The sequence below is a fragment of the Choloepus didactylus genome, chromosome 7 (assembly GCF_015220235.1).
Source record: "Choloepus didactylus isolate mChoDid1 chromosome 7, mChoDid1.pri, whole genome shotgun sequence".
NCBI classification, from domain to species: Eukaryota; Metazoa; Chordata; class Mammalia; order Pilosa; family Megalonychidae; genus Choloepus; species Choloepus didactylus.
In genome coordinates, this window is record NC_051313.1 from 94,617,421 (window position 1) to 94,633,254 (window position 15,834).

General features: G+C 35.9%; 1 protein-coding gene across 25 annotated transcripts in view; it reads left to right on the forward strand.

The window, feature by feature from the left end:
- The window catches only part of DST (dystonin), a 489,857-nt gene that overhangs the window by 406,310 nt on the left and 67,713 nt on the right, over window positions 1-15,834 (forward strand). For 19 of the 25 annotated variants that reach the window (XM_037843222.1, XM_037843223.1, XM_037843227.1 and 16 more), the window contains 8 exons: window positions 1,161-1,322; window positions 2,843-3,013; window positions 5,284-5,450; window positions 7,655-7,814; window positions 8,021-8,347; window positions 8,871-8,955; window positions 10,194-10,435; window positions 11,374-11,580. In XM_037843222.1, the coding sequence (XP_037699150.1) occupies window positions 1,161-1,322; window positions 2,843-3,013; window positions 5,284-5,450; window positions 7,655-7,814; window positions 8,021-8,347; window positions 8,871-8,955; window positions 10,194-10,435; window positions 11,374-11,580 (1,521 nt within the window). The remainder of the gene's footprint in view (window positions 1-1,160; window positions 1,323-2,842; window positions 3,014-5,283; window positions 5,451-7,654; window positions 7,815-8,020; window positions 8,348-8,870; window positions 8,956-10,193; window positions 10,436-11,373; window positions 11,581-15,834) is intronic. The other 6 variants (XM_037843232.1, XM_037843231.1, XM_037843248.1 and 3 more) reach the window with 1 other exon arrangement.

Below are 15,834 nucleotides of genomic sequence, written 5' to 3' on the forward strand. Positions count from 1 at the left end.
TTGGTTTATTTATATACTGCCCTTCAGTATAATATCTCAGTACCTTAAACCTTGTCTAACTTCAATATCTGTCTGAAACTTTCCTTAGTTAAAATAATTGATTTTCTTCACGGCGTTTGTGTTATCTATTAAGGGGTTGAGATCATCTACCCCTAGAAATCAATATACTTCTATACTGATACTCACTCATTCAGCAAATAATAAAACCTAATACTTATTGGATGCTGATTAAAAGCTAGGTGCTGTTTTAGGCCCAAGGCAGAAATTTCTGCTGTCATGGAGCTTGCATTTTTATCTAACATGTTAGACTAAACACATTGCCAGTCACAGTCAACTGTGAGACCATATGTTGGATAAGGTAGAGAGTAGAGGTGTGGTGGGAAATTTCTGGCATCATTGGCATAGGCTGCAGTGACCAAAGACTAACCAGAGTTTCGCTGTGCTAGCAATGCATGTCACTGGCTCTATGGAGTGAGGTCTCCTGGTGTCTTGCAAGCCCATTGGCATCTGGATAGGCTTTGAGGGGACTAGCCGTGTAGGGATTCATACTATTACAGTGCATGCCTGTGTCTTATTCTTTTATCTTTTCCTGTACTTTGGTCCTCTGGTAAGCCATATATTTGGCCTCCTGACTCACTTCATCCTCTTGTCAGTGATTCTACATTTCCATTGTGAAGCCTTAAACTTCAGTTGCCGACTTCAGCAGCCATCTAGAAGAGCCTTTACAAATTTCTTGCCCAGTAAGGCTCATCTTGGGCCCATCTTATCATATTGCCCCTTTAGATATTTCCATAAATCTTTTGTTTGAGTTAACTTGGGATGTTAGGAAATTTCTAGCACTATAATAATGAAGCAATAAAGCGAGGATACATATACTGTCTTCTTGATTTATAGATAACTGATTAAACACACTTCAGTTATTATTCTTTAATATTCCTGAATGGTTTTGATAATGCTATAGGTTTCTGTTATTCATAAATATATATTATATATAATATTATATATTATTCACCAAGTAGCTATGACCAGGTAACAAAAATAATCTTTACTTTTGTAACAATTGATAGTTTCTAATACCTGATGACTGAACAAATGTTTTTTATATATTTGGTTGTTTTCAGGTAATATAATTAATACAATGATTTCCATTCCAACTGCAGGTTTTCCAGAAAGAAGAGATTGAACCATTGCAGGTTAAACAGCAAGATGTGAACTGGTTAGGTCAAGGCCTCATTCAGAGTGCTGCGAAAAGTACCAGCACTCAAGGTTTGGAGCATGACCTGGATGATGTCAACACACGCTGGAAGACTCTCAATAAGAAGGTAATTTTCTTGTCCCTTTCATTGTTGTTTTTTTATCATTCACTAGAAATTTGTTATTTGTTTATTATTTATTTTTTATTTGTTATTAATAGTAGCCAAACTTCCCTAAACCAACTACTTTTTAATATTGCTGTAAACTGGATGTCCCAAATTCAGATGCTCATAGCAGCCAGAGAGGGAACCTAAATGAAAGAAGCCAGCTGGGTGAACAGGGCCTCTCTCTATCATTTTCTCATCTTTGATGGAGACATGGCTGCAGACACAACCAGGCAGGTGAGATGGCAGTGGTCTCTGACCCATAGTCCTGTGGCAAGAGAGTGCATGTACCTACTTTGCTCCAGCAAATCATCGCCATGTAGGGATATAGGCTCACTGTTGCCACATATTGTGTTTATTTTCAAAAGAGCCTGGAAATCTCACTTTTTATATGAAACCTTCCAATTTTCAAATGTTGGCATCCAATTTCACTGTGTATGGTAGGTCAACACTGTGTAAGCCAAAGAAACTGTGTCTATCTGTCAGCCCTGGACAAAAGATTTGCCACCCCCACTGTAAACCATCAACTCAAAATATTTTTACTTGTAAGATGTATATGCCACCTTTCCTGAATTTCCATGAGGGTGAACACTGGAAATGATGATCTGCTCTCTTAAGGAGATAATCTGAAACACAGTGGCTCTTTGCATGACATGTATATTATCAGAAAATTGTTGTAGGATGGCAATGCTTATCTGGTGGTGGTGGTTGTTATTGCTTTTGTTTTCTCTCTTAATTAACATCTTAATCATTTGCTCTGTCTTAAAACTACTCTTACCATTCTTTAAAGTCTGATTCATATTGTTGCTTACCTTAAACACAATTAGAATGCAACATCAGGTGAAATGTATTCTATAGTGTCTAAAATATCTTGCCAACTACTTTTTCAGTCCAAAAGGAAAAGATTATGAGAAGGGCAGTAGGATATCTCTATGTGGGATACAGAACCTCCATTTATTAGAAGACAAAGGCCCTGGTTTGATGAAAAAGGTCTCTATATAGCTTGGAGCTAGCCAGAATGCTATTGGATATTTTTAGTTATTTTGCCTAGCAAAAGATGATTCTGATTCTTTTTGCTGTAATGTTTTTTCTAAAAATCTTCGTCTTTTTATCATTAGCCCTGATTTTCATGAGTAGGAAATATAAATGAATACCAGGGAAAATGATAAAAATGATTAATCTCGTTTTTTTCCAGTAGCCCAAAATATTTGAATCATTCATTGATAATCATGAACATATTCAGACATTTCCAGTATCTTAAAGAGTACATCTTCTACATTGACTTTTTGGGATGGTAATCTTATTTTCATAGCTTGCGGGCTGAAGTTTCACTCCTTTCCACCCCTACTCTGCCCAAAATCAATGCTTTGGGTAAATTTTAAATGAAAAGGATTTGCGGCCACAGCCTAAAAAGTGGCTGTGAAAGTAAAAATTTCATGATTTTATGAAACAAGCAAATCAGTTGGAACAACTGGAAATTGCAGGTGGCTCAGCGAGCAGCCCAGCTGCAGGAGGCCCTGCTGCACTGTGGGAGGTTCCAGGATGCCCTGGAGTCCCTGCTTAGCTGGATGGTGGACACCGAGGAGCTTGTGGCCAATCAGAAGCCCCCATCTGCCGAGTTCAAGGTGGTGAAGGCCCAGATACAAGAGCAAAAGGTAAGTTAGTGATGCTTGCATTCTGTTCCATTTTAAATCTCAATAATGAATGTAAAAATCTAGCTTGTGACTCTTCTTTATTTCTATTAATAGGATATCTTAGTTGACGAATCATGAGTGTTCTAGATATTATTCTGCTAGTCGTTCAACAAATACTTGTTGAACATCTGCCATGGGTCAAGCTTGTTCTGGGTGCTGGGTATACATCACTGAATAAAAACATAAAAGCTCCTCGTGGAGTTTAAAGTCTGGAGGGGAGGGAGGGAGAGGGAGAAAGAGACAATAAACAAAGGAAATAATAATTTGATAAATTAGCAAGTGCTTAGTAAAGCAGGGATGGGGGCAGGAAGTGCCAGAGTAGAGAGGGAGTGTGCAATATTAAATAGGGTTGTCAAGAAAAGGTGACATTTGGACAGAAATATAGTTACCTTATATTGGGTTGATCCATATGAAATGATTATTTTTGTATGTTAAATTTCAGCAGTTTCGTATGGCTCAACCTATACTAAAGAGGCAAATGTTTGATTCATATATGCTAAGGAATTTGCTGTTGTTTCTTTTGACGCTACTAAAACAGAACCAAGTTGGGAACACACACTCTTTAGAGGGATGATAACTGCTTCCCTCTGTGCCATTTTTTTATTGGTGTCCTGATGGTGGTCAGTTATGAAGCATGTAATGCGTGATTAGAACTAGTTTGTCAGCCATGACTTGAAATGGCATATCGGGAGGGCCTGATACACATGCATTGGTAAGAATCTTGTCCCTGTGTGAGAACTTCAAAAAGAAAGGAGAGGAGTAAGAGTCTTAATTTAATTTCTATAATCTGTACTATCTCTCTGAAAATTCTTTGTTGGAATCTTCAGCATTTTTGGAAGCTGGAAATAGATTTATAGGTTAAGGATTAAAGAAACATAACTGGAAATACATTGCATCCATTTGATGTTTTTTAGTACTATAACTCTTCCCATTCAGAATTTAAGTCTTTTGTTATTCTTTCAGAGTGGATGAACTGTGTTTAGCCAACACAACCTATTTGTTCAATTTTCTTTCTTAATTACTAGAAGCTTTGCTATTCAAGTTTATAGAAAGTAATTCATTTAATTACTTCTCTCTGCTGCCTAAACCACCTGTTGCACTTTGTTGATGTAATGACCTAACCATTTGTCAGGAGTGTCTGTGTTTCTTACCCTTGTTTTTAAGCATGTTCTTTACTTCCTGCTTTGGAGGTGTTGAGGATCTCAAAACGAAAGTGACAGAGTACTCTTCTAGCTTATTACTTCTGGCTAACTGTCCAATCTTTAATCCTTCGCCACCAGTTAGGATAAGGTTAAGAAAGTATTTAGAAGTAGTAAGAAAGTATTTAGTATCTTGTACCCATATGCCTTCTTCATTGCTATTAACTCAGTGCCTATTCACAGCAGTTGCTCATGAAATATTTGTTTTGATTAGATTAGAGCAAGGTAATCCAGAATTCTGGCTCGCTGTATTGAACATTCCATTCTAGGCTTCTTGAAATGCTTAATTACAATTAAATTGTATTTTGTTTCTGCAGCTAAGTCCTGAAATATATATATATATATATATCTAAAGTCTTTGGAAATTTCTGACATGCCCCACCCTCTATTCCTTTTGGAAATGATACTTGCAGGTTCATTTTTAGTTTTCATCCCCATAAAGGATTTTAGGAGCTAGTCCCACCTAGTGAAAGGAACCAAGAAATAGGTGGCTTGGTTTAGCTTGCTTATCTTTGTGAATTTGGGAAAATTACGCAACCTCTCTGAGTCTCAGCTTCCTTGTCTATAATGGATTGTTTAACATGAGCAGGGGTTTTGTAAACTATAATCATTTATGATAACCTTTATCTCCACAAGGCAAATAATAATTGAATGTTTAAGGCATTCCCAGTTCACTATAATGAAGGGGATTTTGTAATTTCTCCATTATTTAGTGAAGTGATCCTAAACATCACTTTCTACCCTATTGTTTTATATTAAAAAGTTAATAGCAAAGAGCTTAGTGGTCTTATCAGTATAAGGTTTGCCCGCTATGAAAACCTTCTACCATGGTGTCTGACACAATAGTAATGAATCCAAATTCGTTAAATAAAATGAGTTCATTTTAAAGTCTCACTGGTCAGATCATTTCATATGTGCATCCAGGCAAAATAAGTATTTGGTCACACATCAAAAGTACTTAGACTGCAGTTCCCTTTGTATTGATATAAGTATTTCCTTGCCTTTGTTTGATATTTAATGTTTTGTTTCAAGCTTCTCCAAAGATTGTTGGATGACCGCAAATCTACTGTGGAGGTAATCAAACGAGAGGGCGAAAAAATTGCTGCAACAGCAGAACCTGCAGATAAAGTGAAGATTTTGAAACAGCTGAGTCTCTTGGATAGTAGATGGGAGGCATTGCTTAATAAAGCAGAAACCAGGTAACAAATACTTCCACTTATTTTCAAAGAGTAGCAATGGCTTTAATACTGATATTTTGCATTTTGTTAATACTTTTCATCAGATTAGTTTTCTATGTTTATGCTGTTTATGAACATAGGTAGCCAGGGGCTCCAGTGCTTCTTTCTTCATTCCTCTACTGGTGATGTCTTACAGTCACCAGATATACTCTAGCTTTGTGTCTTGAGAAGAGCATTTCCCTTGGGGGTGATTTGTTCATTTGTTCATTACATAGTTATTGCCTGCCTGCCATGCATCAGGCACAGGGTTGGGCCTTGGGATACTGGAGTGACTTGGAAAGATCATCCCTGCCCTCAGATAGAGTACAGTGCTGTAGGGTTTATAACCATTGAAAAGTAATAAATGTGAGGAGTGTTCAAAGCAAGAATACAGAGTTCTGTAGTTGTGTATAACAGAAGAACCTAGTCCAGAGGAAGGGAAGTGACAGCTAAGTTATGTTCTAAAGGAGGAATAGAAGTTACCTAGGCAATGAGGCAGTAGAAAGTTTTCCCCTACATTTCTGAAGGCCAAGAAGCCAAGAGCCTGGCTCCACTGGGCTTTTGCTATTAGCATTTTTCTTATTACAAAATCCAGACCAACATTTTCCTCATTCTCTTCACCAGCACCATATCAACCAGTGTTAAAGAGTAGCTACACTGAAGTGTACTATATAGATTGGTTGGGGTTGAAAGTAGATGAACCACTGAACAGAGTGCCTTCTTTGGAACTGGAATGATGAAGAGAAGAGTTTATCTAATCTTGGATGATGGAGTAGAACTTACTATAGTTTTAGGACCATAGAATAAGGCTAGAAACCTTATGTTGTCCTTTAATGTATGTCAACTGATTAGCTCTTCTGTGTAATGCTTCAGGCCATTGTGCCCTGGTTGCCATGGAAGATACTCAGTAAATTTTTTTTTTTTAATAAATGAATGTATATCTACATCTCTGCTTTATTCCCATAACTGTTCTTCTTTCCCTAAAACCTTCCTCCAACAATATTAAATAGATATTGGCCATATTACAATTCATATGCAGATTTATTACTCACATTTTTAAATCATAATAAATTAAATTTAATCTAAAATTAGTTATTTCCACTGATTCTAGATGATTGGATATTTGAATTTAGATAAAAGTCATAGATGGTGATAATACAGAAGTTGAAAATAATATAGTAATTTTATTCCTGCTTTTTTAAGAATCAAATTTATTATAATTGAAAGGTTTTAGAAATTATGTATATATAATATGTGATATAATGATACAGAAATTATATTCTATAGCATGTGCCAATTTTCCATAATTCCCATTGCCCCTCCAGAAAGGTAATTTCTCAAATCATGTAATTCCCTAAGAATTAAGCATAATGAGAAATTAAGAGAAGGACACTAGTTCCCAGAAGAGGTGATATATAGTATTTGATACAGAATCAGATCCTCTGCATACAGACCAGCGAAATCGCATGCCCTAGATAAAAACTGAAGACGATGGAAGCAAGTTTTAACTTAACATGAATACCTCTGCAACTGAAGAAACAATGGGTTTTCTTAAAGGAACTTCAAACTACGTTATAAGTAAAAGTACAAGAAATATTTCTCCTCTATTCCTGATATTTTAATCCATGAAAGATTAACTATTATATTTGGGAAATCTTCTTGCTACTATATTTTTAAAAATAAGAATCATTATTAATTAATTCCACTGGGGGGAAAAACTATGTATGTTCTTCAGATTTGAGTCCAGTTTTGACCATTTAATCAAAAACAATCTCAGTGATTGCTTCTCTGATTGAACTTAGTTAATATATAAAGCCCTTGAAACAGGGTGTGACACAGCATAAGTGTTAAGTGATCAATAACTATCACCTATTATCATTTTTATTATTGTTGTAGTTATTAGAATATTATTATTGTAACTTATACTAGAAGTATTAATCATCAATGGTTACTCAAGACTCTCATTAGATTCAGGCACTTGAGGTTGGTCTGTTCAACTTTAATTTCATTTAATAGAAGAACTGTGTTAACATCCCTTAAATGTCACACATTTTCATTTTAATCTTAGATGGTTTCTACAGAAAAAAAAAGTCTAGAGTAGAATTCAAGAGCATGACTGAAGGTTTCTGTTGAATATTTCACACATTTTTCATCCTTAAATGACCTTTATCTTGGCATACTTACAGGAATCGTCAGTTGGAAGGTATCTCGGTGGTAGCACAGCAATTTCATGAAACCGTAGAACCACTGAATGAGTGGCTTACAACCATAGAAAAGAGGCTTGCGAACTGTGAACCTATAGGAACCCAAGCGTCTAAACTTGAGGAACAAATCGCACAGCACAAAGTAAGATATAAATCACACATTAGTAAGATTCAGTTTCCCATTTATTTTGTGGTTTTGTGACATGAATTTGAGCTATGTACATTGTTGTGTTATACATAATTGCAGTTAAATCCATTTCAAATGTCATCCTTTAGTTCCATTTGTGTTTTTATTTTTATTTGTCCATTCTTTTTGTTTTTCTTCTTTCTTTTTTTAACTTTGTTTAGGCCTTAGAAGATGACATCATCCGTCACAGTAAACATTTACACCAGGCTGTTAGCATTGGCCAGTCCTTAAAAGTTTTGAGTTCCAGGGAGGATAAAGATATGGTGCAGAATAAATTAGACTCCTCTCAAGTGTGGTACATTGAGATTCAAGAGAAAAGTCACAGCAGGTCTGAGCTCCTCCAGCAGGCCTTATGTAATGCTAAGATTTTTGGGGAAGATGAAGTTGAGCTGATGAACTGGCTGAATGAAGTACATGACAAACTGAGCAAGCTCTCAGTCCAGGATTACAGCACTGAGGGGCTATGGAAGGAGCAGTCTGAACTTCGGGTATTTTTATTTGTTTATTTGTTTGTTTGTTTATTTATGTTTCATTGATTTCTCAGTCTTTCTTATTTCTTTGTTATTTTATGTTCATTATGGTTTAGGTGAATCTGTATACCCAAAAAGGACTTTGCTAGCATAGAGATTATTTTTAATAAAGTCACTTTTAAAAAGAAATTGCATTTATTCAGTTTAGTTAGATTTTTCACTTTTCATTTTGTTGTTGTATTGCTGTATACTAAATCCCATAGTCAGCACTCCCAGTATCTCCACATAGCCCATTTTCATAGAGTCTTAAGTATGATTTGAGAAGGAGAGTGCTGTAAATTACAATAGGCAAACATGGGACATGGGCCACAATGGTGAAAAGAGAAGGCATAAATATAGGAATAATAATGAATATTTGAAAATGTGAGATGTTTACACAAATATATCTCTATGAACCCTAATTAAGTTTCTCTAAGATAAACTAATGCTAGTACTGATTTAAAATTTATTTCCCACATAAAAATAATGCTGTTGTTTTTAGGTTCTTCAAGAAGACATCCTACTCAGGAAACAAAATGTAGATCAGGCATTACTAAATGGTTTAGAACTACTTAAACAAACAACAGGTGAGCTATCTTTCATATCAAATAATCGTGAAGTCAGCATTTTGCATTGCTTTCAAAATATTTTAGGGATGGGGGAAAAACAAAAAAAAACTTTATAATTTTAGGGCCAAGAATTCATTCTGGAGAATGCTTTGAAGACTAAACATGACCTCACTTTTTTCTCATGATCTCACTTGAGTTGTGTGTATTGCTCATCGCATAAAGCACTTTGGCACAGGAGGTGATGGTCAAAGAAGCCCAAGATGGAGTTACATTAGTTTTCCATTTGTGGAAGGCAGTTGTTCTAGTTGAGGACATGGATTGTAGCTATTTTTTGTTTTTACTTTTTGTTTTATTGAGATAGATTGTATTGCATATATATATATATATATATATACATATTTCATGTCTCTGAATTTGAACTCACTGAGAAAACTGATAGTTTAGTCTAATATCCCTATTAGGAAATCTTAGAACAACTGAGATAAACTAACTTATTTAAGTATTTTTTTTGGCTGCAGTTAAGTTTCACTGTGTCTTTATTGAGTTCAGCATATCTGTGTGTGATGAGGGCAAGCACTATTCATTAGGAGTTAGAGAAATTCAATATGGTGTCTCGAGCCTTGAGCTAGGAGTGTGAAACCCAGGACACATTTTCTCTCTTTGTCCGAAAATGAGATAAATGCAAGTGAAGATCCACTGGAATAATGCAGATGAGTTTATTATTTTTAACATATATATGTGCACATACATACATGTATACACACATACATACACACCTATGCCAGGCACTGTTCTAAACCCTTTACAAATATTAACTTATTGAATCTTTATGACATCCTTTCGAGGTAAATTCTGTTCTCGTCCCCGTGTAACGATGAATAACCAAAAGCTTAAGTATCTTGTCCAAGGTAACACAGCGTTTTAGCCATAGAGTCAGTGTTTGAACCAAGCAGTTTTTAACCCCTGTGCTTTGAAAACTGAAAATGCCATACAGGTAGGTTTTCCATGTAACTAAAGCGTACTATAGCCCTTTCCAGTATAGTCATTTGTATTTTTTAGAGATGTTTAGATTTTCTAGAAATCCTGGGAAAGATTTAAACCTAGACAAGGGCTTTGCTTGGATCAGACCATCTTCAGAAAAATGACTCCTTTTTTTCCCTAGAAAATTTCATCAGTGTACGATAATGTCTAAAGAGACCTTCTCTCCCCCGCCTTTTTTTCTTTCCATGATAAATAACATGCTTTTGAAATTCTAGGTGATGAAGTTTTAATAATTCAAGATAAATTGGAAGCCATTAAAGCAAGGTACAAAGACATTACTAAGTTGAGCATCGATGTGGCCAAGACTCTGGAACAGGCACTGCAGCTTGCTAAGCGGCTGCACTGCACACACGAAGAGCTCCGTGCATGGCTGGACAAAGTGGAGGTGGAATTACTTTCCTACGAAACTCAGGTTCTGACCGGAGAAGCAATAAGCCAAGCTCAAGAAAGACACAAAGTATGTTCTGATTTATACATTTTGGTTTAGTTTGTTATCTTTTAGGGAGTCTTATTCACATAGGGATGAAATGATATTTGTTTTGTGTCGTTGCTAATGTGCCGAAGGTTGCCTTGGTGGGCAGGGACCCAATAGAAATTAGCAGCACATCAACTGTTTAAACTTTTAGGAGCCCAGAGATGAAAACAGCATATCATAATTTGTTTCCAGAGTCTTATAATTAGAAATAGAGTTTATTAATTATACAAGAGATAAAATGATGACAAAAGAAAAACAGGAAAATGATTGCTGTTCCAGAGATGTACATAATTTGGTTGGAATAACAATATTTTTAAGATAGATGTGTAACGTGAGTGGGTTTTCTAATTATATCACAAAAACAGTACAATACCGTACTAATCATTCTTTAAGGAGATACCAGCGTCTGTTTTTGTCATCCCTGAAGCGTGATGACGTGTGGGTGAAAGGGAGTCAGTGTGGTTGGACTTGCTGGGCTTATGATGATTCAACTGGAATGATTTAAAGCCAATACATCCTCGTTTTGAGGGTCATTTAATTCAGGCTTGAACTTTCCTCTTTATTTCACTATTGTTACCGGATTACTTAGAGGTTACCGGAGAGCAAAGAATAATGCATATTACCTTCCTTGGCGTTGTTTCCGAAATTTTAAATGTTTATATTAAATTTCAAAAGATAAATCCTTGCTATGCTGACAAATGAATACATTTAAATTGTTCTTTGGAGCTTCTCAGGAAACACTTTTTGCAAAACTAGCTTTGAATAATAAAGGTTCATATAATTTAACTGAAACTTAAGGGGTCCATTGCATTCCATTGTTGGACTGCAGAGAACTTTGGCCTCAAGAACAGTTAGAAGAAAAGCCCATTCAGACTCTAAATGTTGTCCAATTATTTCTGTTTTCTTAATTCCACTTTTAGGAACTGAAAAAGGAAGCTAAGAACAACAAAGCCTTATTGGATTCCCTTAATGAAGTGAGCAGTGCTTTACTGGAACTGGTACCATGGAGGGCGAGGGAAGGGCTTGAAAAACTGGTGGCCGAAGACAATAACCGCTACCGATTAGTGAGCAACACCATCACTCAGAAGGTGGAGGAGATCGATGCCGCCATTCTGAGATCTCAGCAGGTAGAGACAAGCAGTTTGTTGTCAAGGCAATAAATTTTCTCCAGTTGTTCCCAGAGCCTTTACCTGAACAAAGATGTTTGTTAATAGTGTTTCCATTCATTTGTTATGCTTCAAAAATGAAAGGGTGGATTTGAAAAGAATTTGACTGGGCTGCTTCAACATTTGAGTGCCAGGGCACAGCTAATCTGTACATTGTTAACAGCCATCTGCCTCATTGTTTCGCAAATTTATCCTTACCAAACCACACACTGGGAAGATCAGCCCTGCTTTCCAAACAAAATGCCTTTGTCTACATATATTCATATTGCTAACGTTTAACTTTATGCCTGGCTTTATCTAAATGGAATCTGTCCAGGAGTAAATATTTTGAGTAATCATGTAAGTCAGTGTTAACTATTCATTTACATACAGCTCCTGGCAAAGAGAGGCTGTGTTCTTTCTATAAAAGAAACAATTTTGTTGGTAATGTGGAGTTTTTTGCCAAAGATGACTGAAGGGGAAAAAATGATCTTTCTGACCTGCCTGGGACTCATGCAGAGTTTACAGTTCTGGAGAGTTTTATAGGCACCCAACCCTTAGCTACAGTTCCCTCAGACAGTTGTGAGCAGTGAGTGGGGTCCTAGAAGTAGAAGCTTATAGTACATGTTTTGATTAATTTTTATTGAAATTTCTGTGAATATTTACATTATGTCATCAGACTCACAGTACAAACTTTCTGTGTGTGGGGGTCAGTGTGATATTACAACGTACTTCAGAGCAGAGCTTGGGAAGGTATCTGACTAAGATTTTGCTAATACTAGCCAAAAGCAACAAACACAAATCAAGCAGATTCTGAGGAGGCATCCAAAATTAATTTCCTAACATTGCTGTAAATGTGTAATTTATCTAGTTCCAAAGCATAATGCTCCACTCTTCATATTAGTTCTGCGCTCTACATCACAAAAACTGATGAAACACTCTGATAGCAAAAGCCTTGCCTAAGAAATTTTTGCCAGGGAGGACAATTGTGCCTGAGGAATGTATTTGCATTACTTTGTTTTTAAAGTTTGGAGGAATTTATATGGCTCATTATTATGGGGAAATAAGTATGTTTATTTGCAAAGTTTATTCAACAATGTAAAAATACTGAAATTTTCCCTAAAATTTGTTTGGACGTTTCAGAAGTGGCTCTGAAGGCTTCTCTAAATAGCAAGACAAATATTCTGTACTCTTGGGACTAAAATTTTCTTGAGAAGTTGACTATGGTTGGTTAGTTCAGTGAAGTTAGTTGGTAATAAAGGCAAGGTCACACTCAGGTTGAACTCATATTGATAAGTAAGCTGTAATTTGTGCCAAGGTCATTAAATGTAGCCCTGTTATAGCCCAGGTTTTGCAAATGTTTTCTGAAGTTTAAAAAAAAAAAAAATGGAAACAAGTCAGTATGTCTAGGACCTGACATGTATCCTTTAGAAAAATAACAACTACTGTTTTTTTCCTGATAAAATCATTCCTTAGGGAAACGTAGAGATTTTCTGGAAAAAAATACAGAGAAACTCATGGAATAAAATATGCGAGCAATTTCATAGCTATCTTTCCACCTTTCCTTCTGAGAGAGAGAGAAAGGAGAGAATTCGTTTAGTAAAAGAATCTTGCTACCAATATGGTGGGAGAGCTAATACTAATACCACTAATATCTTATAGCTGTGCCTGTGTGTATTTATATCTGCATTCCTTTGAGATACCTGCAAGGCTGTCCAGTTAAATACCTCCAGTAAAGCTACAGCAGCTTAGGTCTTTGGAGCTGTAAGACCATGTGTAATACGTGGTGAACTGACTTGCCTGTAGTCCCTCAGCTAGAAGGGGTGGAATCGCGATTAGAATTTAATCCAGATTTCTCCCTCACTAAAGTGCCTTCTTATAAATTGCGTAGACAGGAAAGATCTTGGCAGGGGGGTGAGGGTTGGTGGGGAGTGGGGGCGAGCCATATTTTCTAAATTTCTTCAATAATCTGAAGTAAAATGGATAATAACAGGGTATGACTTTGTACTATTATTGCAGCAGAAGGAAGTAGTAGGTAATGAAAATATTTCCAACTCTGAAGGACTGTGGATACAAGAATGCAACAGTAAAAGGATCATGAAATATTACTCTCTGGGCAAGTTTAAGGACAGAGAAGGTACCTATCTTTCTGGGTTGGCAGAGATTTAGTTTTTCAAACAAAAGAATAGTTTCTAAATTCGTAATTTTCAAGTTTATAAAGAAGCTAATATATCATGATTGTTTTATAAGCTTGCCCATTTGTAGATGTTTAGAATTAGTGCCAGAGTACAGTTTGATCCTAAAATGTTTTCTATTTTACCCAATATAATAATCCATGGAATTTAAAAGGAATGATGCAAAAAAAATCTTTAGATCTAGATGTTAATCATGTATTTTGTTCTAATGTTGTGTAATTAAATCTCTACCATTCTGTGTCTGTTTTCCATCTTAAATATGGACATCATCTGACTTTAGTCCATCTTTTTAGATGGACCTTTTGTCACATATAATTTGTTTATCTGCAGCTGTGTTTCTCCAGACCCCTCCTTCCAACATCCCCACACACAAGTGATGGGGTAAAGATGTGTGCCTTGAACATTACTTAGGAATTAAAAAATTTGTAGATTTAATGCTTGACCCTAATTACTTGGCTAAATTAAACTAGATTTTAAATAACTAAATGTCCTGTTTTCCAAGAAAGTTTCTCTTATGATATTTCATATTATTCCCATTGGGGTTGTTTATATACAGATCTACCTCCAATATAATGTTATAACCTCCCTGATAGCTGTTTTTTGAAATTTAGCAAATGCATTGACTATCCAGAAAAACATGAAAAGAATTAAAGTTTGAAGGGAGAAGAAAGCAAACAGGTATCTTCTAATTAGCTTGTACTTTGTACCCACCCTGTATAAAGTTTAAAATAAAGTTCTGGTTTGACATGGTTAGATTCTCATGTTAATCCTTTTTCCCATTAATGTTTTTGGAAAGATAAACTGTTGAACTTTGAAATCATATGGGCAGTGATCTTATTTGAGTAATGTCTGTCATTATTTGGGAAATAATCAAACAGCCTCAGTTTTGGGCAAATGAATGAGGACTTAGGCATGCTATGCTACTAAATCAGCATGCCCCAAATCTGACTCTACAGATTTACAGGCAATGGCATTTTGGGCCCATTCATTTCTTTTAGGAAAAACTTAGTGGAACAAAGCAGCTTAGTAAATAGTGATGGTGAGCTTAAAAAAAAAAAAAAAAAAAACTCCCTTCTCACAATGAATGCCATTATCTGCATTAGAAACTGCAATTTTTGCATTTTAAACCTTCACAAAGTAGGTTTATGTATCATTGTTGTTTGTTTATCTTTGTTGCTTTCTTTAATTGCAAATTTGAACCAAAGGAGCCATGTGGAAATGGGGAAAGGTACTTTTGCTTAAAAGGTGTACAGACTTGTAGCTAGACTTCAGACTGAATGTGATTGTTTATTTAATCCTCAGAGTAGCATTTTGTCTTTGCCTCTCACAAATGTACAGTTGTCAGAAATTGTTGATGTATGTCTCACTGGGTTTTCAAATCCCAGGCACTCTTCTGCAGGTGTAATTGCTTGGCTTATTTAAGCAAGCCCCATAATAACCCTAATATAAAGGTTGATGAATTGGTGGTTTGAGGTGCAATTAAAATAAACAGCTCATTGGATCATTTAGAAACAGCCTTGGAGAAAAATAATACCTGTTTACTTCTTTTTAAAACCCAGAAGGAAATGTCCCCTAAGGAAGTGGGATTTGTTTAGACCATCCAGATGTTGGGGGTGGGAAAATACTGGCTGTGTTATGAATAATGAGAAGCAAAGTGGAAGGAAATGCTAATCAAAAGAAAGTGATAAGATATCCCAGCCAGGGGAAGGGAGTAAAAAGGATGTCCTTGAGGTTAAGTTTTGCTTATCATTCGGTCATTCTTAAACCTGAATTCCCACTCAAGAGAACCTTTCTGGCTAAGTGTGAAAGCACCTGTCAGAGTGTGTCAGAGATTAAAGATTGGCATAATCTTTACTATTAAATTACATCCTACTATTTATGGAATCATGGTATTTGAGACATTTTTTGGTGAAATTACATGAATATTTTGAATTCACGAAGCCCAAACCATATACAATCATGAGCAGTATAACAGAGCAAATAAGAGGGCTGTCTCTGGGGTCAGACTACCTTGGTAAGACTCTCAGGTCCAACATTTATT